The sequence below is a fragment of the Lactuca serriola genome, chromosome 5, assembly GCF_051521515.1.
Source record: "Lactuca serriola cultivar US96UC23 chromosome 5, Lser_US96UC23_V15, whole genome shotgun sequence".
In the NCBI taxonomy this organism is placed as follows: domain Eukaryota; kingdom Viridiplantae; phylum Streptophyta; class Magnoliopsida; order Asterales; family Asteraceae; genus Lactuca; species Lactuca serriola.
The window spans coordinates 345,833,706-345,860,515 of record NC_136412.1 but is presented as its reverse complement, the minus strand read 5'-3'; the positions used below and the strand labels follow the sequence as shown (position 1 = coordinate 345,860,515).

Below are 26,810 nucleotides of genomic sequence, written 5' to 3'. Positions count from 1 at the left end.
GTTAATTGATTAGTTGACAGTAAGTTAGTTTGGTACATGTTAGCATTAGTCAATATGTTAGCTTGTTTTCTTCTTTGTATATAATTAAGCTTTGTATTTAGTCGTCAATTAATAAGAAAATCATATTCATTACTGTTGTTACATCTTTAATCATCTTTTCTTTTCATGGAATAAAAAGTAAAGAACTTCAACATATAACAAAATTGTTGTTCATACAATGTAAATTGTTTGTCACAAAAATAAGATGTTGCAAAAATTTAAAGAATATTAGAAGATGAAAACTATTGTAATTTACATGGACATGTGTATAAAATATATAGTAATAGAAGGTTTTTCTATTAAAACAGTGTAATTTTTTTTTAATTTTTCTAATTTTTATTTATTTATTTATTTATTTTTTGCAAATTGAGACCATTGCAAAAAACAGGGATTATAATTCTTTGATTGACAAATAATAATTTTTTTTGACAATTACTTTAATTTTGTTTACATGTGGTATTTCAATGTAATACCCGTTCGTTGAGCGTGTTAACTTAACGGATAAATGAATTACCATTCATTGTTTATATTATGCAATTGCATATGCAACTGATAATACATTACATGTTTACAACTTCTTTTAATATTAACTTTTACAATTTTGGTTATCCCTTATTAAATATATTTTTTATGAAATCATTTTACAAAATTTTTAAATTTTTTTTATGACTTTGATTTTTTTTTTTTTTTTTTATTATTATTATTTTTTTTTTATTTTTAAAGTTAGCTTGTTTAATTGGATAACTCCTTTAATATTATTTCTTACAACGTTGTTTCTAGGAAGCAAAGCAAACGATAATTAAGGTTGTTTGCTAATCTTTTCTTGCGTACCAATTGTAGCAATTTTTTTCATAAATTAAAACTATATACATAATAACTTAAACGGTAAACAAATCATGGCGATTAGAAATATTCTTTTCTTCCATCTAAATTAAACAGAAATTACAATAGAGAAAAATGTCAAAAATAATAGATTAATTAAAAAACTTATTAAAATTTTTGATACCCTTTGCCTCCATTGTGGTGATTATGAAACATTGACATAGAAGATTTGCATAGTAATATTTGTTGTGATATATCGAAGCCTTAGGTAGGTGTTTTAGTAGCGAATGTTGTTTCAATATCGAAGGTCTTCTTGACTTAGGTAGTGTATGTATTTTATCAAACTCATTTATGGATTCGTTATTAATATCAAAGTCCTGATATACTTTTTGTATCCGTCGAGTAGACTAATGTAGGTACCTAAGTCATTTGTAACTTTTGCAACTTGTGCATTATACTTCATTTCTCTCAAATGTACTTGTACTCTCTCCGGATGAATATGAGCTGAAACCAGATTTTATTTATTTTTCTGTGTACATTTGAACTCTGATTTCATTTTACGATTGATTAAACATCTTTTCAATTGGTATCAGAGCAAGAATAGACATATCGATATAAGAATCTTTTTCGCTATTTCATTTTATTGAATCATTTGTTCTGATTCAATCTTTATGCAAGTGAAAACGTAATTCTTTGATAAATCACTATGATTTAATGATTCTGCGATCGTTAATCAATTGTTTGTATATGATTTCTTTCCCTTCAAGTTTATCCTCTTTCCAACTCGATTTAATGGCAAATTTGAATGTTAACACCATGATGAACTATGCTAATCTGCTTGGATCTTCCACAAATATCCTGATGTTGCTTCCTGAATATTACAATTAGTGGGCAAAACATCTGGAAGAGCTATGCTAATCTACTTGGATCTTCCACAAAATCCTGATGTTGCTTCCTAAGTATTACAATCAGTGGGCAGATTATCTCAATGGAATTGATGAGGATTTGTGGAGATCGATTAAAACGGTACTTATCGTGTTGACCGTCTTCAAGAAGTTTGGTACGACAGGTGAAGCAGAGTATATGATTGCTCAAGGCAACAAGAAAAAAGGTAATGACAAATGATGCATTCGTGAGTTACAAGGAGCTTTACCATTGGTCGTGTATAACTACATCTGTGGCTGCAAGACTACACAACAGATCTGGAACACACTCAAGGAAAACTACCAAAGAAATGAGTAAACTAAGAAAATTTAGGTGATTCAATGCTTATCGGAGTTAGCTGACTTCAAAGAAAAGGAAAATGAATCTATCAAAGCATATTACGATCGATTCAATGAGCTAATTTACAAATGAACAAGATGTAATGTTGTTCGTACCACTCTCGAGTTCAACATAACTTTCATTCTTGGGCTGAAAAAGGAATGGAAGAATATTTATTTGATGATCAAGACCCAAGAGAACTTCGAAACTCATTCACTGTCGAATCTCTACAACATCCTTAAAGCTCACGAGTCAGAGGTGAAAGAGATTGCACAAGAAAATAGCAAATTGAACTTTGGAGTTCCTTTGGCACTAGTCTCGAAAACCACTGGGAAGGAAGTGTGTTCTGATGGTGAAGCAGATGAGACTGAAGAAAGTCATTTGATGAATTATGATGACGAAGTTGTGGACTGTTATTCAAATAATATGGTCAGGAAATTTTATAAGAAGCGAATTGGTGGAAACTTCAATAACAGATCAGTTAAGAAGTCTTTATCGAATTTTGGTGTTGCTCAAAAGAGTGTCAAAACGGCTGAAGAGAAGAAAGAAGAAAAGAAGATTAAGAAAAGGCTAAAACAAGATTCTGGTTACAATTGTAATTATTGTAATAGACATAATCATCTTACAAGGGATTGCATGTTGAAGAAGCAAGAGGAGAAGAATGAGAAGGTGAAAGAAGAAGCTTACTATGCAATGAAAATTGAAGAGCTTCAAGAAAAGTCAAAGAATCTCTCTATGGTGGCTAAGAATTCAACTGTGGAAGATGGCATATACCAGATTTGGTCTTATGGTTCTGATGATGAGGAGATGCATCATCCGACGCATGAAGTTATGTATGCAAAGCACTATGGAGATCATTCTGAGGAGAAGAGCATGTTCTAAGAGTTTAAGGAGAAGAGTGAAGATGAGAGTGAATAGGAAGAATAGTTAATTGAAGGAAGATGTTTTGTGTCAACCACTTCAAAGTCACCCATGAATGAGAAGGTACATGATTTTATTATCTCTCTTAATGTTCCTTTAAATTCCTATAATACTATTTTATCTGATTTTGATGAAACATGTTCTTACTTGAATGATATGCTAAGTTCTATGAGTAGTGATTTGGAGAATAAAGCTTTGTTTTATGAATCCAGGAATAATTTGGAGGAGAAAAAAACTAGGATTGAGAGCCTAGATTTGAAAATTACTAATATCATGATTGATAGAAATTCCCTTAGAATGGATAATAGTTTATTGGTTATACAACGGAACATATATTGTAACACATCTAAACATTTGTATGGGAAACTTACTAATCTTTATCATTGATCATATATTTCTTAGGAACAACACCATAAACTACTTCCTTTCATTAATTATGAATGAGAGTTAGTTGATGAGATTACATATGATTGTGAGAGTAAGGCTGCTAAGTATGATCGAGTTCCAAATGATGTGTATGCTTATGGTATTGTTAATATCAATGATTTTTTGGATGCTGATAACTTGGTTGATATTGTGAATGATACTCTATCTAAAAACAAACAATAAAATTTTTGAACAAAACTGAGACTTCAATACAAATTACTCAACAAAATTTTATTGATATCGAAGATGATTATGATAATATTAGTGAAATTTAGGAAGAGGAAAATGTTGATTGCTCAAAATTGTCTATTATTAAAATCACTTCGTTAGCCAAAAGCGAAGAAAATGATTATTCAAAATCCATGCTAAACAATGATTTATCTTTGACAACTAAAACTGATGATTCTCAAGAGTCGGTTATTGTCAAAGACATAACAAATAATGAAATTGACAGTGAGGATGATTCGAGTGAAAAAGAAATTCCATGAGTTATTGACGCTCAAGTGTTTGAGGATTCAAAAGAATACACAAAGATTTTGAAAGAAAAAAGGAAACATTTTCTTGAACAAAACTCAGTTCTTTATCCACAATTTAATAATGAGTTTCTAAATCAAGTTTTTTTTTTCCACAAAAGGAAATGGGGATAAAGTTGATCCAAAATTGAATGAATTGTTGAAAGAGGATTATTTGAAAGTGACTGATAAAGGTTTTTAATCAAATCAAAATGTTGAGGAAAATGGTTTGAATCATAGATCAAAAACTTTTCAACGTTAAAAGAGTTAAAAATCATTTTCTAGATAATAAAATAACTAAAATGGTGTTTGGCCTGTGAAAACTATCAAGTTTGGTGTTGAAGACAAGTCAGAGAAAAGTTATGATAAGTCTTTACTAGATGAATTAAATGCTCAAAAAGGTCACAAAACGAAGACTCAAACTTTCGAAAGTGATGTCGAAAAATATGATTTAAAAGAAAAAATTTCCAAAAAGAAAGCTCGAAACAAGCTTATTGGAAGAAAAGAAGATATTTTCAGAAAGAAAAGAAATTACAACAAAAATCACTACAAGTTCAAGAAAAGAAATTTTCACAACAATCTAAAACTCATTTTTCAAAAGAATCTTCGAAAGTTTTGCACAAAGGTGTCAACAAAGAAGTTGAGAACATAAATCAAAATGGTTTTTTCACAAAAGTCAAAGGTTGTTCAAAACTTAACAATGGAGAAAACTCATAAGAGGCAAAATCATGATTAGAGAAGTGTTCACAAGACTTTTTTCACAAAATCATAATAGTTTTCAAAAAGAGTCATTTTGGATATCAAAATCATTTTCAACAAAAATCGCAAAAATCTTTTTCGTAAACAAGTTCCTCAAAACCAACAAATTTTATGGAGAGAAAGGCACCATTTAAACTTGATGGACCACAATTTCCAAATCCATCCTCTTTGTACAAATCAAAAGTTTCATTTGTCAAAAGCAAAAATGAATGAAAATTTTCAATCATTGGTTTGAAAGTAAAATAAAGAAATTTCAATTGAATGAGTATTCTTAAGAACAAGTCAAACATGCTTATGAGAACTACTTCAATAAATCAATGAGTGGAAGTACTTCATCACAAAAATCATTGTCGAAGCCTTCAAAATGGAAAGAAGCTAAAACATACAAGAAAGTTGATTTTTTTGAAAGTAAGGTTGAAAAAGAGAAAAATTAAAGTTGATGCTTTGATATTGAATGATTATATTTTTGTGCCAAAATCTGATGAAGTTGATTTAACTGAAAAAATAAAAAAAAGGTTCATAGTTGGATTTTTAATTCTACACTGCACACAACTTTTCATACTAGTGTCCAAGGACCCAAAAATCCTTGGGGACATAAATCTTTCTGAATGATTGTAGGTTTTAGGTGACGAACAATATGACGAAAATTGGTACATTGGTTGTGGATGCTTACATATTATGATTGGAAGGAAAGAGAAGCTGAGAGATTTTAGAAAGTTAGAAAATGTTGGAGTTGTGAAGTTTGGTAATAACAGAATTGCAAAGTGAAGGGTTATGGAAAGGTAATGAATGGGAAATTCACTGTTAATAGAGTCGCTTATGTCGAAGGTTTGAAGCATAAACTTATAAGCGTATCTTAGTTAGTAGTTGGAACTGGAAATACAGTTCTCATTGATGAAAAATGAAGTGTTATTTGTAACGCCTGCAGATTCGGGCTAGACATTTAAGATATGATATAAGTTTCGTATAAAGAAAAATAGGAAAAATCATCTGAATCGTCTGTAAGTCGTAAAAATAAGTGCACCAACACACACATACACACACAGACACACACACACACACACATATATATATATATGTGTGTGTGTGTATGTATATGTATATATATATATATATATATATATATATATATATATATATATATATATATATATATATATAGAGAGAGAGAGAGAGAGAAAGAAAGAGAGAGAGAGAGTACACATCGTCTAGATCCTGAAAATATAACTTTCGTAGAAATTCGACTCCGTATGAATTAGATATGATTCCTTTAAGATAGGAATTTTGAGAAAAATAATGTCAAAAACAGAGTCCGTACGTGAGAGTTATGATTTTAACAAAATCATTTAATCTTAGAAAAATAGAGACTAAAAACGAAGTCATAATTAGGTGATGGTGTCTAAAGGAAAGTTTTAGATCTCTTTGAGAGCTTTTTGGGGATATAAAGAGCGTCGAAAACGGAGTCGGTATGAAGAAGTTATGGAATTCACAAAATCTGCGATTTGCACCCCACGTAGTGCGCGTCTGGTGCGCGCTTCTAGAATGTGAAAACATGAACCTGGACAGGATGATTGGTATGTACCTGGATTTACCTGGATTAGGTGTCTAAGCCTATAAATAAAATTGGTATGTACTTGAATTGATAGTAACATTGTCCTTTTGAGTTGCCCTTAAACATAACAATTGGACATGATGATTTTTAGAGAGTAAGAAATTAATTTATTTTGTGAATAAAAAATTAAATAAATGGTTTATTAATGTGTTATTAAAATAATATATTAATTAGAAATAATAATGTTTAATTAATAATTAATCATAAATTAATTGGAATGAATTTTAGGATTAATTGGATTAATTAAAAGTACAAGGACTATTTGATTATTTATTGATAGTTGAGAAAGGAAGGCTTTAGAACCTCATGGAATGAGGTGGACAAAAATCTCTAGGGCAAGTCTAGGATATTTCTTCCAAGGCCCCTTCAATAAGGAGATTGGGTTGCCTGGTCACCAAGCAAAGGAATCTTGGGCTTATCCCTTAAACCCTTGCTTTGGCACAAAGTTTCCTCAACTATATATGGAACCTTCTAGCCTTGTTTTCGTCCTTACCCTTCCCTCTACAAGTCTTGGACGAAAATATGTTCTCCTCTATCTTAAATTATCTTCTTGCTAGCTTGGGTGTGATTCCATTAGAGGCACGACACTTGTGGTGCTTGCTTTCAAGAGATCAACAAAGAGGAATTCTATTTGTTTGCTATAACAACTAAATGGTATATAATCCTAAAACCCTCTAATGTTAATTTCGAAAATTGCATAGGGTTTGTAGGTTTCTTTTTGATGTTCTTAGTTATAGGTTCAATAGATAAAACATAGATCCTATTTAGGTTGCACACAAACTTAAGGGTTTTAATTTTGTTTGTTTACCTAAATCCCATCAGTGGTATAAGAGAGTTTGGTTTGTTTTCTGTTGAATAGCTATAGTAGAAGAATAGATCAAATTAGGGTTTATTGAAATTAAACCCTAAGAGGCCATAATTTCGACAAGGGTTAGGGTTTTGGAAACCTTAGCCTCCACCCTTTGGACTTCGAAATTAAGGGCTAAGGTTTTGAAACCATAGCCTTCCTCCCCAAGTAATTTCGAAAATGTAGGCTTATAGGGTTCCCATATTTGATACTTGTCAGTTTAATTTGATTAAAATGAATAATTATAAAATTGGAATTCTTTACCTTAATTTTCGAAAATTAGAGGGTAAGGATTAGGATTAAATTATTTGATTATTTTAATTAGATAATCCTTAATTGATTTAATTAATTTATTTAATTATTAATTAAAAGATACTAATCAAATCATTATTAAATTATTTTAAATTTAATTAATTGAATATTAATTTCAAAATTTAAAATAAAAACCCTAGTATTTTGAAAAGTTTAAAATACACCTTATATTATATGTAAAATTAAAAGCTTAATTATTACTATATGTATAAGACTAAAGCCAGTCAACTCTCTAGTACGCCTTATTCACGAAGCCATACTATAAGGGGAGTTTAAGGAAGCGGCCTATAAAATGACCTCCATTAGGTTTACACTCTTACCCACCGCTCTCTTGTATGGTGGAGGGTCGTTAGCCGAACGGATTTGATAGGACACTATTTCTCATTAAGAGTATAATGCTATTAAAAGTACTATAACCTTTTAAATCCCAATTCTCGTTACTTTATGAGAAATGTGAATTAGTATGCTAATCCATAAAATTGCACATTATACCTTATATGTAGTTAGTGGAGAGCGTGTGGTTAACCGACACACTAATAGTGACTATAAATAGTCATAATGGGCATCTTGAAAATTATCATTGTTAATGGAGCGCGTGTGGTTGACCGACACATTAATGAGAGACGATAAAATTACATCGAGAATGCCAAGCATATTTTTATGGTTAGTCACATCTTGTTTGTGACCCTCGACATCCCAGTCACAAAAGTGAGAGCATAATCCGAGATTAAACATGCCATTGATAAGAATCAATAAATCTCAAAAGATCTAGGGGTTTCATAAGATTGGAATTGGTAAAAGCCTTACGTACCTAAAATAGATTCGAATTTGATTACGACATCCCTCTTCAAAGTTCGAATCGAAAATATGGATCCTAACCTTAATTTAAAAAATTATGGTTTAATAATTAAGGATTAAAATCCACTAACTTGAAATATCCTTTCTCCCATTATAGATGTCAAGACAAGACAATAATGGTCTTCCTCATTCTTTTGGAAATGGTTTTCATCTTCCTTTTGAAGATGATCTTCCATTTTCTAATCAAGGTGAAAATGTTTTCTCTTCTTCGGGAAATTATGGAACTATACATCATGCTTCTCAAACTCTTCCACCACCTCCTCTAGTGACTCTCCCAACGTCGCGTTTTCCTCGAGTTGAAAGATACAAAGCTACTCAAGCCCTATTGGCATATAGACATCAAGATGGAAATTATGTGTGTACACATGTTCTGGAAATGAAATCGTACATTGACAAGTTGCATAGAATGGGTGTTATTTTCCCAAAGGAGCAAGTCATTGATTTGGTTCTTCTTTCACTTCTAAAGTCATATGAACAGTTCGTTTGAGAACTTTCATATGATGAACATCGACGTGACCCAAATTGATCTGACCCAAATGTTGATTGTTACTGAAGCAGAAAATGCTTAAGAGCACATCTAAAGCAGAAATGCTTAATGGGTCTAATTCTAAAGTTTCCATGGACATTGACAATGGTAGTCTAAAAAATATTTCTTTTCCCAATGGAAAGGGGTCGGCCAAGGTCAAACAGTTTGATCGTATGGTAAAGAGAAAGGCTAGTTCTTGAATAGTTCCATGTGTTAACCCCAAAGAGTCCATATGTTTCGATTGTCAATTGAAGGGACATTAATTGTGAAGTTGCCCAAAGTATCTGAAAGATCTTAGAGATAGTAAAGCCAATTTGTATGACTTTACTTCAGGTACATCCATTGTCTAACTCCATCGTTTTAACAAGTTCCTATTCATAGACTCTTAATACATGATGGGATAATCACATTTTAATGTTATTGCAGTATCTAAGAGAAAGAAGGAAGCTAAAGTAGAGTGAGCTGAATCTGATCATAAGAGATAGACTTCGATTACATAGTTTGATGATCAGAATTTGGAGCTACTACTTAGCAGTTAGGATAATTTAATAGATTGCTATTACTCTTAGGCGATGTCTAGAAACATAGTTTTCCAATTTATGCGTTGTAAGGACAAGTTCCAAATTTTCGTTTATTTTTAATAAAAGTGAAATTTTGGGTTTATCTGGTTGCCTCATTTTATTTATATAATATGGACTACAACTCATAATACTTCAAGATCCAAAGACAAGATACCAAAAATCAAGGAACTTTGTGACTTACAAAGGTCTAGAAGGTAGAGATCCACAAGCTCCAAGCTTCCAAGCGCAAAATTTCTTTCTTCCTTCACCAAAACACCCAAAATATTCACCAAAGCAGGTTCAAGGAGAGAGGAGGAGCTCAATTTATGAAGAGGAAACTAGGGTTGCTCCCAATGAGCTCTTGATGTGATGGAGGTTGAGAAAATGACCTAAAACATGTTACTATTCCTTTAAATATGTTGAAAACCCTAAAATTCATGGGTTGGGTTGCACAACGACCACTGCGTAGTGGGGGGTTTTCATACACTTCACTCCAACTTAAAACATGCATAACTTCTTTGTTCCAAGTCCGTTTTCAGCGATCTTTATTTGCATGCAAAGGTATTTACAAGACACACATATTTATCCAATTACTTTTGATTTAAAACATATCGAACCAAATTCATTAATTCATGCAAAAACTCTGAAATATCATTTTCCCATTTTACCCTTTGGCTTCAAAGCAATTTGAGGGCTATAATCACTAAACCAACATTATCAACATCCGATAGGGTCTAAACTCTAATCTCTTGAAGCCCAAGTCCTTTACTCGATCACATTATGACCCGTTATCTCGAGAATAGAAACATCCTGAAACTAGGTGTTACGGTTTTAACTTATGTTGTGTATTGATTATGACATCCGTAGGGTTTTTGTATTTTGAAAAAAAAATATTTGTACTCAAAATATTTTAAAAAAAAGGGTCATGTTTCCACAAAATGTTTTAATTTACTAAGATTTTCTACAAATGGAGATAACATGGTTTTAAAAGCATAAATAATTTTTTTTTTGGAAAATAGGGGATGTCATATCTATCACAACCGCAAACATCGAATAGAAGAACCTATTTTTTCTTTTCTTTTCTAGATTATTAAAACTAAATTTAGTTTTGTCCTTCACAAATACAACCATTAAATGGTGTTTTTCCTGCAATGAAGTTGTTGATAATCGATTTGCATAACAAAATAGGTGACATTTTTATGAATAATGCTTTGATTTGTAGTATAGAAAATGAAGCACTTGAGAATGTTAAGACTGAAAATGCAATTACTCATTTTCGGAAAACGAAAGAGCGAAGATGTGAACATTAAAATCTAATATATATATATATATATATATATATATATATATATATATATATATTTGTCACTTTGTTATGTCTAGTGAAAATTGGGTTTTTTATTTTTTTCTTTGTAAAATCATGTTTTCTACCATTTCTGGCTCATGGGCCGGAAGTCGATTATGTAAGTTTAGTCCTTGTGGAATGATGTAATGATAGTTAAGACATTTAACCCTTGAATTGTGTTGGGCCGAAGGGTAAAAAGGGAAAACGTCATAGGTCGGCTTCTTGCATGAAATATGGATTTTTGTTCGAGAATTTTTAGCCCAAGATATTTAGATGATTTTTTGAGGCTCTTCAACACCTTTTCGTGGACATAAAGAAAATAAAAAATAGAGTTGGAACAAAGAAGTTACAACACTTTGAGGTTAGGACGGTTCTGGGTTAAGCCGCATACGCTGGGCGTACGGGGAGTACGTCGGGCGTACTAAGGCTACGTGGATTGTGGGGGATCAACCTGGTACGCTGGGTGTACCAAGAGTATGTTGGGCACACGCGATCAGACCCCAAACCCTACTTTGAGGGTTTCAAGCCTTATTTAAGCTCCTTAACTCCCCAAACCCTTTCCATTCTCAGCCTCAACCCCTTCAATGTACTCCATTGAAAACCAAACCCTAGTTTGACACTTGTAAGCAAAAGAAGGTATTTTTAATTGATTTGGAGTGTTCTTGGTGCATCTCGGAGAAGAAGGAGCTTATTTGAGAAGTGTTGGTTGCATTGGAGCTTATAGATCTAGACCTTATTCACCTTGATCTTTCTTCTAGAGGTATAAAGTTTGAATCTTGATGAGGCCTTTGTTAGATTTAGCTAGTTTTGGGTGTTATGAGCTTTTGGTCACTTTAAGTGCATAAAGTTTAGATCTTGAAATTGTGGACCTTGTCATGGAAAAAGTTGGAAACTTTATCCATCTAAACACCATATTGATTCAGATTTGAAGGTTGGAGACTAGGACTTATTGGATTAAGTTGAAAAGATGAACTTTTAGTCCCTTAGAGACTTAAAGACTAGATATTGGTTGTTTGGACCATTCTAATGGATAAAGTTAGAAACTTTATCCATTATGGAGTTACTAGGAACCATAAAAATGTGATCTTAACCCTTCTATCTTTTCCATGCAAGAGTTATGATGTCTTAATGGGTTAATAAGTTAGGTTTTTGGATTTTGGACCTTTTCTAGCCACATAAAGTCATAAAGGTGGAAACTTTATGAATTAAGTCGATGTTTTGAGTCTAGATCTGAGCTCTGGACAAAAGGTATTAATTGATAAAGTACTTAATGGAGAAGTAAGAACATGCGATGTACGTTGGATGTACGAGGAGTATGCTGGGCATACTCAACTATCCTAGACTTTGACTTGTGTTGACTTCTATTGACTGTTGACTTTTTAAACCAAGTTTGGTCAAACTTGAGGATTTTGGACTATTGTTTAAGATTTATTGATTTTGGTGTTAGCGGATTCGTGGGACCAAGCAGTGTAGAGGGGAGCATATCACAGTGTTTCAAGGTTCTTTGGTTCAGGTGAGTTTCCCTCACTGTACTTGTGGGTCGAAGACACCAATGTCGGCCCACTAGGTTATGTATCTTGGTATATAGGATGCTTTTATGTTGTAATGATTTGTTAGATCTGTGTCCTAGGATATAAGATGTTGTTATGTTGTAGTGATTTGTTAGATCTGTATCCTGGTATATATATAGGATGTTGTTATGCGGTGGTAATCTATAGATCTGCATGTTTGTCTGTTAACTGGTTATGTGTTTATCTGTTATGTTTATGTTGACATGTTATGATTTTGGGTTGAGGCTAAACTGCTATGTGCGTGAGCCAATATATCGGGGATTTTCCAGTACGATGACTGAGTGGACCCGAGGGTATTCCAGTCCGATGACTGAGTGGACCCATTGCATATTGGCATTCCAGTATGATGACCGAGTGGGCCGAGTCATTCCAGTCTAATGACTGATTGGGCGGGGGGTAATCCAACCCAATGGCTATGGACCTGTGGGTATTCCAGTCCGACTACTAAATGGACCCAACATGTTTGTTTGTATATGTTATGTTGTGTGGTGGTACTTTGGGAGAGCTCACTAAGCTTCGTGCTTACAGTTTCGGTTTTATGTTTCAGGTACTTTATATGATCGGGACAAGACAAAGGCTTGATCGTGTACATCATCTTGGATTTTATGAGATTATGATTTTGGGATACTCTAATATGTGTTTATGACTTTTGGAAATTATGATTTGTGAATGCTTATGATTTTGGATTGGTTTCAAAAAAATGAAAAAAAATCATGATTTTATGGATGTTCCAAATTGGTATCAGAGCCTTTATTTGAGTGAATTAGATGAACATTCGTGTGAATCCAAACTCAAAATAAGTATATGTGAAAGTTTTCTTATTATTTTCAAATTATATTCAACTTATTTTTAGAAGTTCCAAGGAAGGATGAGATGTGTACGACCAGTCAGAGCAAAAAAGTATACCCCAAGTTACCACACTGTTACTTGTTTACGATGATTATGATAGAACTACATGCTAGTGATAGACTAGGGATTTTCATGAATTGCATGATCGAATTTCTTGACGTATGATTCCTGATAGCCTAGGAGGACTTGTGATATGTTAGATAAATTTGACATCATTACTGTAGTTGCTTAGTGTGTGCATCATGGTTGTATGTAACAAAAACTCTATAGCATGAGAATGTTTGATTTAGCTTTATTTCATGTTCTTGTTTGATAAAGGGCTTGGGGTAGAGTCTAGTAGACGACTGTCTATGGGATCCAACGTTATGTATGATAAACAAGCATGAGTGGGTGCAGGGTTGGTGGAAGTTTTATGAATGGGTGCAGTTCATAGCAAGTTAGCGCGAGGAATGATTAGCCACCCTTGAGAGAGTGAGGACAGGATAAAGGTATATCCTAGATGCTTGGGTCTAGAGGTCGTGAATTTTGTATGAGGATCTACCTGATTTTATTATTTCTTAGTGCCAGTCGACTCCACTGCTCGAATGCTTCTTGCTTTGTGCTTTGTGGGACTCATATTGGTTTGAGTTAACTATCAAATGAATACGTTAAATTACATGCTACGAAGGTTAAATAATCATAGAGTGATGGATTTGGTCATATTGCACAAATCCTCTCTAAGACTAACTGTTGTTGATGGGTTTTAGGTAAAACAAATTAACTAGAAAACAATTCCTAAGTTCACATGCAACCTACTTTGGATCTATGCTTTAACTATTGAACATATAACTTTGAATTGCAAACAAGAACCCTAGAGGAGAGAGGCTATTTTCGAAAATAACTAACTAGGGTTTAAGAGTTACATACCTTTCAATTGTTATTGCAAACAATTGAAAATCCTCTTGAACTTGATCTTCTTGGAAGCCTGGCACCACAAATGTAATGTCTCTAATGGAATCACACCCAAGAACTAGCAAGAAGGAAACTTGAAGGAGAGAGAGTAGAGAGAGTATTCAATTTTTGGCCCTAGGGTTTCTTCAAAGAAGGAGTGACCAAATTTAGGAGCTAGGAGGCTCCTTATATAGCTGAGGGATCTAGGGTTTAGGGAAAACCCTAATACTCCTTTGCTTGGGGCCTAAGTTAATCCAAGGCCTTATCCAAGCCCCCTTGGACGAAATCCTTAGGTTTTCCCCTATAGATTTCGTCCACCTCCTTCCAAGGAGGTTCTGGAGCCTTCCACTCAACTATCTGATAATTGCAAACTAGTCCCTGCACTTTATAATTAATGATTTTAACCCCAAAATTAATTCTAATTAATTTCTGGCTAACTATTAATTAAACATTATGATTTCTAATCAATATATTAATCTTTTAACATATTAATAAATCATTTATATTAATTTATTAATCTTGTAATAAATCAATATCTCTCCTTTCATAATTTCCTTGTCCGGTTGCTAGGTTTGAGGGCAACCCAAAAGGACTGTGCTGCTATCAATTCAAGTACATACCAATTATAGTTATGGGCTTAGACACCTAATCCAACAGTCTCCCACTTGGATAAGTCTGTAACTATAATTGCTAGTATGACTTCTAAATTTGACCAACAAATTATAGCTTCCAAAAGCTGCTGCCGAACTCTGACCCAGTCAGTTACGTGTCCTAAGATAAGTGATCACATGACCCTTCTTTCTACTAGATATCCCTAGACATAAGACATGGAATACAATCAATCTCTTTGTCCAGAATCTATGTTTCCCAATTTCTGATTTGTGATGATATAGGACTTCTAATCGAACACATCAATTTAGTCCTGGCTGGGCCTAGCACATAAGTCAACACCAAATCATCGAGGGGCCCACATATATCGTTTTTCCAGTTAGGGCAGAAGGAACGAATAAACATTGACTCATATGCTTGTATCTTTTACTCATCAAACCATACATGGCAATACGTTTTATAACACCAAGTTACTGATGCATTTTCGTATTACCAATGTATAGCCGACTTGCAAATTACAACTCATATATCTCTATTTCAATATCATAGATATTATCGTCTCAGTATTACTCGTGATGAATTCCATGAAGTAATACTCTGAGCGGGGGTTTATCCAATACTCAAATCTCAATTTCTGAGTACTCATGAACATTGCAGCAATTCTATTGCCATGACAATCTGCAATCTAATTCATGACAGTCTTAATTCACTACTTACTTCCAAAAGTACGAGCGAATGTGGAGTTTGAATAATCTTATTATTTAGGAAGTCAAAACATGTAAAGTGAAACACAATAGTAATCAAATCCAATATGGCCCCAAACTTTTGAGTATAAATAAAACTTCTTTTATTTAGTCACCATATTAATTACCCATTATTCATTGTATATTGTTTTGAGTAATCAACTTATTACTTGAATTATAACAACAATTGTCCCATGCTCTCAGCATACTCTTAGCATGCACACTATGTTATTCTATGGTCCTTACTTTGTGAAATAGTATAATTGAATAACATTTACACTCATTTCACAATTCCCAATCCTTACCACAAGTGTAAGAATACCAAATTCTTGCCACCTATAGAACATGTTAGATTCTAACATTTTATGCAGCGATCCTTTCGTAATGTCACAACACCAAGGTCACAAAGACTATTGCCAATGAAATTACAAAGTCCTCTAGATATAGAGATTCTTAACGTCCAACTCCTAATATGGAAACATTTCCATATGACAACTCAAAATAGATACTTATCTATTCATAATAATGCCAATATGGTCCATCCATGTCTATACTTCCAATTGTCCGCAAGCGACCAATCCTTGGCGAACCTTAGATTGTCCTTGATAGTTGTTTAATTATTTTAGTCAAATCCGGTTCTATTCTCTTTTTCCCTCTAAATGTTCTAGGCATTTGGAAAATTTTAGAACGGTCGAATATTACGGCATATGCAATCGATCCTATACCTGAAGTGTATGGGATACAATTCATAAAGGAAAACGTGATACTTTACCAGTTTCCTGCTATAATATTGTCATAATATTTCTATTTGTCATGTTCTCAAAATTTGAACTATGAAGAGGGATGCCGTAATCATAATTGAACTTTGAGAATGCAATATATATATATATATATATATATATATATATATATATATATATATATATATATATCCTTGACTAACTTCAATTAAAATTTCTCGATCTAAGATTTTAGATTAGAAACAAAATATAACATTCTCTCCCTTAATTATAGAAAAAAACAACTTTTCTACTCTTGCGACTTTGCAAAGTGAAACTTTTGTTTTTCTATAATTAATATTGCAAACTTGTAATGCTTAAAGTAATAATAGTCATGCTCCCACTAACATGATGATTATATCTATCCTAGCGTAACATTTATGCTCCCACTAGCTTTGACACGTATTCAAAAATTAGTTGGACTTCTAGAAACCAATTACTTATTGACTTTCTTTACCAAAGTTCATATTTCTGAAACCGAGATGCTTTGATAAGCCTTTATTTAAACTTCTCGAACTCATACACCTTTCCTTAGATAACCCATATGTGTGTTTAAACATTTCTAGAATAAGTATAAAATGTTCAGACCCATTTGCCATTTCCCACAATTCGAACTATGAAGAGGGATGCCATAATCATAATTGAATTTGAGAAATACAAATTACATAATGCTATCTTCAAAATCTCTCTTAGTGAAAGCGTTTCCTCACAATCAGATTTTGTGGTGTATGTGTTCCTATCCATATGAATTTGTCATAACCATAATCATAAGACAACAATTGTGACAAATTCAAACTCATATGGATCAAACTTGTCCACCCTTAATTTCTTGCTATCAAGGGTCCTACCTTTGCTTCCAAGTTATTTAGCAGCTCACTCTACCTTTCAACGTACTTTGCATTGATCAAGGTGCCTTGCCCCTATGCAACCCATTGAGATCTCATAGAACTCACATGCATAGTTGACCAAATTGGAATGACACAGAAACAATAATATGTGAACACGATAGGTTAGAAACCTCAAGTCGCGTGCTAGTGTTTAATGATAAGTTTACTCTTGATTAGCTCTTGAAACTTTTCAAGATCACTTAGACTCCCACTGACCTCTTGACATATAAGATTCTCTTATCAAGAAACATTTCTTGATAAACAAAGTTCCAAGAGTTAATGTGTGTCTATATCAAGACAAAACATTACACACATTTGGTCTTAGTTGGTGCTTGTCTTCTCCAAGACATCACAACTTACCACTTTCAAATGTGCAAGAGTAAGAAAGCAACTTCACATTTGATGAGTGTGTGTCACTTAATTCATAATCTTGGAGTACGATTCCAATAGTTGATTCTGGAACGAAGTATGACTCATCCTTTTGATTTAACCATTTCAACAATTTCCGATTCCTCTTCTTAGCCATACTAGTGCATTAAGATGTCCTTTACAAGATTAATTGTGATATGGTTCTTAATCATTTAGACGATCATAAATTTGATATAAAAGTACTCTCCCTTCTTCTTAGATTGGAGAAACTTTTTATTTCTCTGCCTTCATTGATTCTTCTTATTCGTTCTGTTATTCATTGAAACTTTTCAATGATTCAAAATTACACTTAATCTTGTAAGTATAACCACATTTACCAGACTTTGGTAAATTATGACGAATAGTATCATTGTTATATGTGCTGGACTTGACTAGTCCTTTAGTCCTTCACTTGACTCACATACTTGTGTGATCAAGGAATTAGTCTTAATTTCCTAAGTACCAAGATTTCCATACATCATATGATTCAAATCATATGATTCCAAGTTTCTGTCCAATTGAAACTTGGGTGGTGGGAATCTTTCCTTACTTAGAAAATTTGACACTACCATAAATAATATAACTAAGAATCACATCCATTTATACAAACATCAATTTTTCACAACGATTTCATTGCAAGGATATATATATATATATATATATATATATATATATATATATATATATATATAATAAGACAAATAAAAAATTTATTTTATTCATAAAAGCAGCGGAAAACATGTCCTTACAATGCAAAATCAACTGAAAAACTATGTAATCAAATATTCCTAACAAATCTATCATAACTTTCTAAGCTCAAAATCTGATCTTCGAATCCACGCCATCGTGATCCATTTCTTTGTGATTAGACTCAGCTTGCTTTTCCATCAAGCTTCCTCTTCTTTCTCTGATCCTACAAAACATTCAAATGTAATCTTATCATATTATGTATTAAGAATCAATGAATAAGAACTTAATGGAGTTAGATAGTGGATTTTATATGAAGCAGAGCCATACTCCTTGACTCTCCCATTCTTTGGACTCTTCAGGTTCTCAGGGCAGATTTGTATCCAGCGCCCCTTCTCTTAGCAGCAGAAACAGGTGGGTTCTCCTGGAATGTCCTTGAAAGCATGGTTGGTTGATTCACCAAACAAATATGCTCCATTGCTTTGCCAAATCATTTCTGATTCAACAGCAATAAGCATGTAAGTCATGTTAATGAGGGTTGCATCAAGATCCATCTTATAATACTCTCTTTGGAACTTATTATATGATTCAGGGAGTGACTGAAGAACCCAGTCCGCAACCAACTTCTTGGGAAAGGTCGCACCCAACATTATCAACCTATCGATGTGTGATTTCATCCCTAGGACGTGAGAACACATGGGTTTACCATCTTCATGTTTCATTCCCAATAGGGCTTTAGTGATATTGATCTTTTCAATCCTTCGATCTTGTGGGTTTGGGAGAACAACGGGAGGAGGTGGAGGAAGTGAAATCAAGATAGTCTACATGGCAGGGATTGATCCTTCACCTTCATTGTGGAACAGACTTTCACTTTGAACAGGAATACCTTTTCCCTTGGATTCGGGAAGACCATGGTTAGATTCATACATCTACAAAACGGGAGAAATCAAGTTAGTCGATTGAATCCTTAATAAAACACCCAAAAGAGATATTAAGGCTAGGATCCAACACAACATTCCACAAATTGGAAGAGGGATGCCGTAATCCAATTTGCAGAATATTTGAAGGTAGGTAAATGACGATTTATCAATTTCCACCATGAAAACCGAAAAAGAAGGTTACGTTTTAAATGTATTGGAAACTCCTAGATCTTTTGAGATACATTGAAACTATTCAATGGCATGTTTTAATCTCGGATTATGCTCTTCTATTTGTGACTGGGATGCCGAGGATCACAAACAAGATGTGAATAACCATGCAAATGTGTTTGGTAACCTCATTGTCTTTATCATTAACTATTGATGTGCCGGTAAACCACACACGCTCCATCAAATGACAATTATGAGATACCCATTACTACTCTTTACTAGTGCCTTTTAGTGTGCTGGTTAACCACACACGCTCCACTAACGACCAATAAAGCATAATGTGCCATTTCATGGATTAACATACTTTTCACATTTTTCCTAAAGTAACTAGAGTTGGGATTTTGTAAAATAATGTTGTAGTATTTTCTTTAATAACATTATACTTTTAATGAGATGTAGTTGTCCTATCAATTCTGTTCTGCTAACGACCCTCCACTAATCAAGGAAGCGGTGGGTGAGAGTGGACACCCATTCAACTACCATTTTATAGGCAGTTTCCTTATACCCCCCTTATAGATTAGCTTCGTTAATGAGGCATACTAGCGATTTGACTGACCATAGTCTTATACATATATAATATTTAACTATTAATTATAATATATATATATATATATATATATATATATATATATATATATATATATATATATATAAAGTGTGTTTTAAACTTTTAAACTTTAGGGTTTATATATAAATTTCGAAAATTAAGACATTAATTTTAAATTTAAAATAAACCAAATAACTAGATTTAATAGTTATCTATTAATTAACTTTTAATTAATTAATTAAATCTTGTAAGGATTATCTAATTAAATTAAACAATTAATTTAATCCTAATCCATATCCCTTCTAGATTTTGAAAATATGGGGATAGGATAATTTCCTTATTTTTCTCAATTATCCAATAAGGCAACTATTATCCAAAACAAATAAACCCTTATTCTTCTAGTATATTTCGAAAATCAAGGGAGGAGGCTAGGGTTTCCAAAACACTAACCCTAATTTCGATTAGGGTTCATGGAGGCTAGGGTTTTTCAAAAACCCTTTGATCCAAAAACCCTAGAAATCGAAAATTTGGCCTTTTAGGGTTTAATAACTATAAACCCTAATTTGTAATCCAACTATTATAGCAATTCAGTTTAAAACAACAATGGTTATGATACCACCGATGGGTTTTAGGTAACACAAATAAACTAGAAAACAATTCTTAAGTTCACATGCAACCTACTTTGGATCTATGTTTTAACTATTGAACATATAACTTTGAATTACAAACAAGAACCCTAGAGGAGAGAGGCTACTTTCAAAAATAACTAGCTAGGGTTTAAGAGTTACATACCTTTCAATTGTTATAGCAAACAATTGATAATCCTCTTGAACTTCATCTTCTTGGAAGCCTAGCACCACAAATGTAATGCCTCTAATGGAATCACACCCAAGAATTAGCAAGAAGGAAACTTGAAGGAGAGAGGGTAGAGTGAGTATGCAATTTTCGGCCCTAGAGTTTCTTCAAAGAAGGAGTGACCAAATTTAGGAGCTGGGAGGCTCCTTATATAGCTGAGGGATCTAGGGTTTAGGGAAAACCTTAATACTCCTTTGCTTGGGGCCTAATTTAATCCAAGGCCTTATCCAAGCCCCCTTGGACGAAATCCTTAGGGTTTCCCCTATAGATTTCGTCCACCTCCTTCCAAGGAGGTTCTGGAGCCTTCCACTCAACTATCTGATAATTGCAAAGTAGTCCATGCACTTTATAATTAATGCTTTTAACACCAAAATTAATTCTAATTAATTTCTGGCTAACTATTAATTAAACATTATGATTTCTAATCAATATATTAATCTTTTAACATATTAATAAATCATTTATATTAATTTATTAATCTTATAATAAATCAATATCTCTCCTTTCATAATTTCCTTGTCCGGTTGCTAGGTTTAAGGGCAACCCAAAAGGACTGTGCTGCTATCAATTCAAGTACATACCAATTATAGTTATGGGCTTAGACACCTAATCCAACAGTTATAAGGTTGACTATTTTAGTCTAAATATTATTTAAGTTTTGTTGCATGCAATTGTATTCATCACGTGGTCAACTGAGATTAATATGGGTTCTTCAGCAGCTGATGGCAAGGGAGGTGAGGAATCCTATGAGAGCGTAGGAAGTGCTTTAGTGTGGTTTCTACATTATTTAGCAGGTGTTAGAAGTACTATTATGAGTAGGTAACTTAGAGGACTTGAGATGAATCTTGAGGAAAGTACAGCTAGGTGTGGAAAGTAGTATTGCGCCCGTACTATTGAAAGCACATGATCCATACACAAATCGAGGGAAGTTACAAGGATTCTAAGTAACTGGTTGAGGGTAGATGGCATGGTTGGTACCATGATTCGTGACAATGTTACTGTATGTGTTGATCTTTTGATTACGGTTGTTCAGGATGATGATGAGTCTAGTGATTGTTTGGGATTTAGTGGCCATGTCATTTTGGGTTTGAATGGTGCAAACCTAGGCGAGTTAGTTGATTTTTGAGGTCCCAAGATCCTTGATCAAAGTAGTGTCAGTTGAATCGCAGGACACAAGAAGGAGCGGTTTGGTTATGGTTGTTTAGGGTGATGATGAGTCTGGTGATTGTTTGGGCTTTAGTGGCCATGTCAGTTTGGGTTTGAATGGTGCAAACCTAGGCAAGTTAGTTGATTTTGAGGTCCCATGAGCCTATATCAAAGTAGTGCCAATTGAGTCGCTGGACTTAAGAAAGAGTGGTTGTCGTGATCGGATCAAGGATTTCATTCGAAGGATGAGTTATTGGCGAATGTCATGATTGGATAGAGGGTTTCATCCGATTTCGGAGGAAGGAGTGAGCATGCATGTGACTTTTAGAGTTGGGATGTAAACCCAACCTGAGACTAGTTGACTGTGGTTTTTGGTGGCAGTGTGGCAGTGTAGGAATGCACAGGAGGATTGTTGTGGTATGGATGTCTTGAGATGAGACCAAGGGTCTGCTTCTTGGGATATAGGCAAGTCAGGTGATAGCTGATGGTTTCAGGTGAATCGGGAGTGACAACTTTTGTTGTCTCTAATGTATCTCATGTAACGCCCTTTCAGGGCTAAGCATTTTTAGACAATGTAATAGTCTAGGTCAACTCTTGTAACTCTTTTTGAAGTATTAAAGATGAAATATTTGAGTATTATGTGAATTATGTGTATTTATGTGCTTATTATTTAATTATAAATGTATAATTAATAAAGAATAAAAATAAGCGTCAAAATTAAAGTATGAGATAAACCTGATATCTTTATATAAAGTTGAAGTGGTCGAAACAAGGATTTCGAGGATATAAAGAATGCCGAAATCCGAGTTATAACGAAGAAGTTTTGACCCGTCGAAGTTTCGCGACATAACCGACACGATACCGGGAAGCGTAAATAGTGAATTTACGATAGAGCGAGATTTAGCCTTAGCACTCTAAACGAAAGTCGTAGAATGTGTTAAACTAAGAGCGTCGGTAAAAAGAACGCCTAAATCTGACTTCATATGAAGAAGTTATGATTTTTCGAAGTTTCGAGTTAGCAGTGTACAGCCCGAAATTCGAATACTAGATCAACCGGTTTTTAGCCGACACGACCTGAACGAGAATCGAAGATCTCGTTAAAAGTAGCGTAACGAGAAAACGGACATCGGATGAAGAAGTTATGAGGATTTAACGGACCAATCCTTTCCCGGCCTGTTAATAATATAAAATTTAAAATCGAGTCAAAATTAGCCGAAGGAGTCTAAACAAAAGTTGTAGATTACGTTCCCACCTTCGCGTGGATATAAAGAACGTTGAAAACGGAGCTCGTATGTCAAAGTTATGATTTTTAGAAGTTAAGAGTGCAATTTGCGAAATCTAATGCTAGAACGATGACGTGGCAAGATCCCAACCGTCGCTTGCTGATCACGGCTCGCTTCAGATGAAGGATACATCGCCTCTCGGACGCCCAACATTCGCATCGGACGCCCAACATTCTCCTTACGCGCCGCGTGCGAGGTCGGAACACCTCGCGTACTTCAGCCTCCTGCGGTCCAAGATTGAGCCACGTCGCACCATCCGGAGTCTGCCACCTCGCATCTTACCCAATTTTTAATAAAGCTTTCAAATAATTATAGGAATGTTATTAGGTCCTTAAAATAATTATTTGGGCTATTATTATGAGTTATATTGAGTGTTATTAACGCTTATATAATAATAATAATAGCCAGACTAATTAATTTGTCGCGGTTATCGTTAGACTAAACCCTAGTGGTATTGGTACTAGGTTTTATCGAAGGAAAATTGTTTTGAGAGTATCGAACCGCTGTCCGAGTGCTGAGTCACCACCTTTCAAGTGAGTGCATAGTTACTTTCAGCTTACACATAGATATGAAGTATTTTATATAAATTCCGTGCTATGTGTGCATATTACCTGAATACTTGCTATCTATGCTGGATGAACATTTTTATACATGTTTTCAATGATTTAAACTGTATATGTATTTTATATCTACGAAAAATATTGGGGTAAAACATGGGTAGATGTAATAGTTGTTGTGTGATAAAATGAAATAATGAGAGGCCTCATTATAGATGTTATTGATGATCTAGTCATCTAGCAGAGTATAGATGACGACCACAGACTATTCTAGACAGTCCAGTGGAACACTAGCAGGCTCGCAACCTGTAGGTGTTTATTTGAACTGTGTGCTCACCAGATGTACTCCATCCCCCACATGGTTGCCTTAAGGACATTTATTGCTGAGGAATCCCCTTAGCAGTAGTGTCCATCCCGATGATAGTCCTTAGAGTACTAGGTCCCTTGTGTTAGATGTTTTAGGGACGTAAAGTGAGGATAATGGGAATGGGTAATCGGGTTTGTTTGGTTTGATAAAGCTAATAAACTTATTTATTATGGGTTGAAAACCCTATGTGCTCACCAGACTCCTAAGCCTGACCCACTCAGTTTCTTGTGTTACAGGTAGTGGCGCATGAGCATAGATGTGATGTCTTGGGATGAGAGATTAATGGATTTTAGGCCTGTAAATACGGAATAATGTAGTAAGGCCTATATTGTATTGTTTATGCTTATGATCTGTATCGAACATGACATCCCAAGTCTTTTTAATGAAATACATTTCTACGGAAATGCTTTTGATAAATCTTTATCATATATTGTTTTGGGACAAATTCCGCAGCACTTTTATTTAAAATATTACTCTAATTTTTAAACAAAACATAAACAAAATCGGTCTTTTCTGGCCGTGAAAATGGGGATGTCACCGTTGGTATCAGAGCATTAGTTTAAACGAACTAGGAGTTTGTAGGATTTCTAGACTTAAACTTAAAATGCTAAGTGATGATTGTGAGGTGTGAGCACTAGCTTATTTTAGGAATTATGCCTAAAATGCTTTTTTGTGCTAAATGCTTTGTGCCTGATATGCTGTTAATTGTTCGGATCTATGGTCTGTTGCCGACCGGATCTGGAAACCTTATGTGTTTAGGATTCTAAACGTACGACTACGATATTAGAACTAGCATGTAAACGTTTCGGAGTGATAAGGATGATTTAAACATCAGTCCTAAATAAAGATCTAAATTCACCTTATTCGGTGTATAGATCAAGATGGCAAGGACCCGTAGCAGAAACATGAATGCAAATGGGGACAAAAACCAACCCCCAGTGATTGAGCAAATACCGGTTGTGGAAGCCGCTGCTGATCCAATAACGATGGCCGGAGTACAAGCGATGATCCAGGCAATGTTGGATCGTCAAATGGAGGAAACCAGACGTTTGCTCCAGCAAAATTGAGAGGAAGCGACTATTCAGATCGAACAGCCCGAGTTGAACGAAGGGCAGACTGAGGAGGGAGAGTTCAGTGGAACTGTTGGTCAACTCAACCCACCAATTGTTCAACAAAACAACCAAGATGACGGAGTCGAGAGAAATGGATGCAAGTACAACGATTTTCTGACTTGCAAGCCATCGACTTTCACGGGAAAGGAAGATCCGATTGGGGTCATGGATTGGATCTCGGAAATGGAGTTAGCCATCATGACGTGCGGTTGTAGAGGAAAACTACAGACCACATTTGCAGTGCGTCAGTTTCGAGGAGGCGCTGTACGTTGGTGGAATACCTTGGGGAAGACTTTAAGCCCCAACAAGCCCCTGCAACTGACATGGGCAGAATTTTTGGTGCAATTCAAACGAAAGTACTGCTCAGCTCAAAACCTGCTCGAGTTAGAGAACCAGTTTCTAACCATGAAGAAGGGAAGCATGTCCATCGATGAATACATGAACAACTTCACAGAAAAGATGGAGTTTGCCTTGCGTCTTGTTCCGGATGAGCTGACGAAAATTAATGAGTACGCAAAGGGACTTCCATGGGAGTATGCGGTGCCAGTGCGTTAGGCACCTACTCTGGAGGCAGCTATCTGGGCTGCCAAGTCCGTGGAGGATATGATTAAGGGAAGAGCTGCCATCAAAGTTGAGGTTGGCGAGAAGAGGAAATTTGAAGGGTCTGCTAACCCCAACAAAAAGAAGAGCAAGTTCGGTTCAAAGAAGTTCGGGGGGGGGGGGGGGGGGGGGAGGAAATGAATTGAAATGGTGCAAGAAGTGCAAGAAGAAGCACTCGGGAAAATGTAGCGAGGAAGTAACCTGCTACAAGTGTGGGAAAACGGGGCACTATGCCAATGAGTGCATCATCAACAAGAGGGTGTGCTACGAGTGCCGTGAAGACGGGCATATTGCTAAGGATTGCCCAAAGAAGAAAGATGCGGGAAGGCCCAACATACCACCGAAGCCGAAGGCGAGAGCCTTCCAGATGACGCTCGAGGCTGCAAAGGAGGCAGCAGACATCGCTTCAGGTACCTTTCTTGTAAATGGTTTGCCTGCAAATATACTATTTGATTCCGGAGCCAACTAATCCTTTATGTCGCATAAATTTGGTGGGAAATTAGCATTGCCTGTAGAAAAACTTGATAATGCCCTGGTTGTAGAAGTTGCCAGTGGCAAGTTTGTACCTGTTAGTAATCGTATTAAGAACGTAGTCATCGACCTAAACGGAAACGAATTCCACGAAGAGCTATTACCCATAGAGTTAAACAGTTTCGACATTGTTTTGGGTATGGATTGGCTTAGCGCCAACGATGCTGAGATTCAATGTCGAAAGAAGATAGTAAGGGTAAAACCACCCGAAAAAGAATCCTTTATGGTGTACGGGGACAAACACATAGTGAATTCTGGAATCATCTCCCTGATGAAAGCCAAAACATGTTTGTCCAAAGGATGTGCATCATACTTGGCATTCATAATCGATGCTAAGAAAGAAAAGAAAGAGGTGTAGAATATACCGGTTGTATGTGATTATCCGGAAATCTTTCCCGA

At 34.7% G+C, this 26,810-nt stretch overlaps 1 protein-coding gene across 1 annotated transcript; it reads left to right on the top strand.

The window, feature by feature from the left end:
- Positions 1-729: 729 nt before the first annotated feature.
- LOC145052085 (uncharacterized) lies at positions 730-3,429 on the top strand. Its single transcript, XM_078999895.1, has 2 exons — positions 730-3,108; positions 3,258-3,429. Exon 1 carries the CDS (start codon positions 2,305-2,307, stop codon positions 3,004-3,006), a length of 702 nt encoding a protein of 233 aa, XP_078856021.1. The 5' UTR covers positions 730-2,304; the 3' UTR covers positions 3,007-3,108; positions 3,258-3,429.
- Positions 3,430-26,810: the final 23,381 nt, after the last annotated feature.

Bases quoted from the DNA above. Each gene is read 5' to 3' on its own strand.
- LOC145052085 (XM_078999895.1), top strand. From the start codon at position 2,305: ATGATCAAGACCCAAGAGAACTTCGAAACTCATTCACTGTCGAATCTC.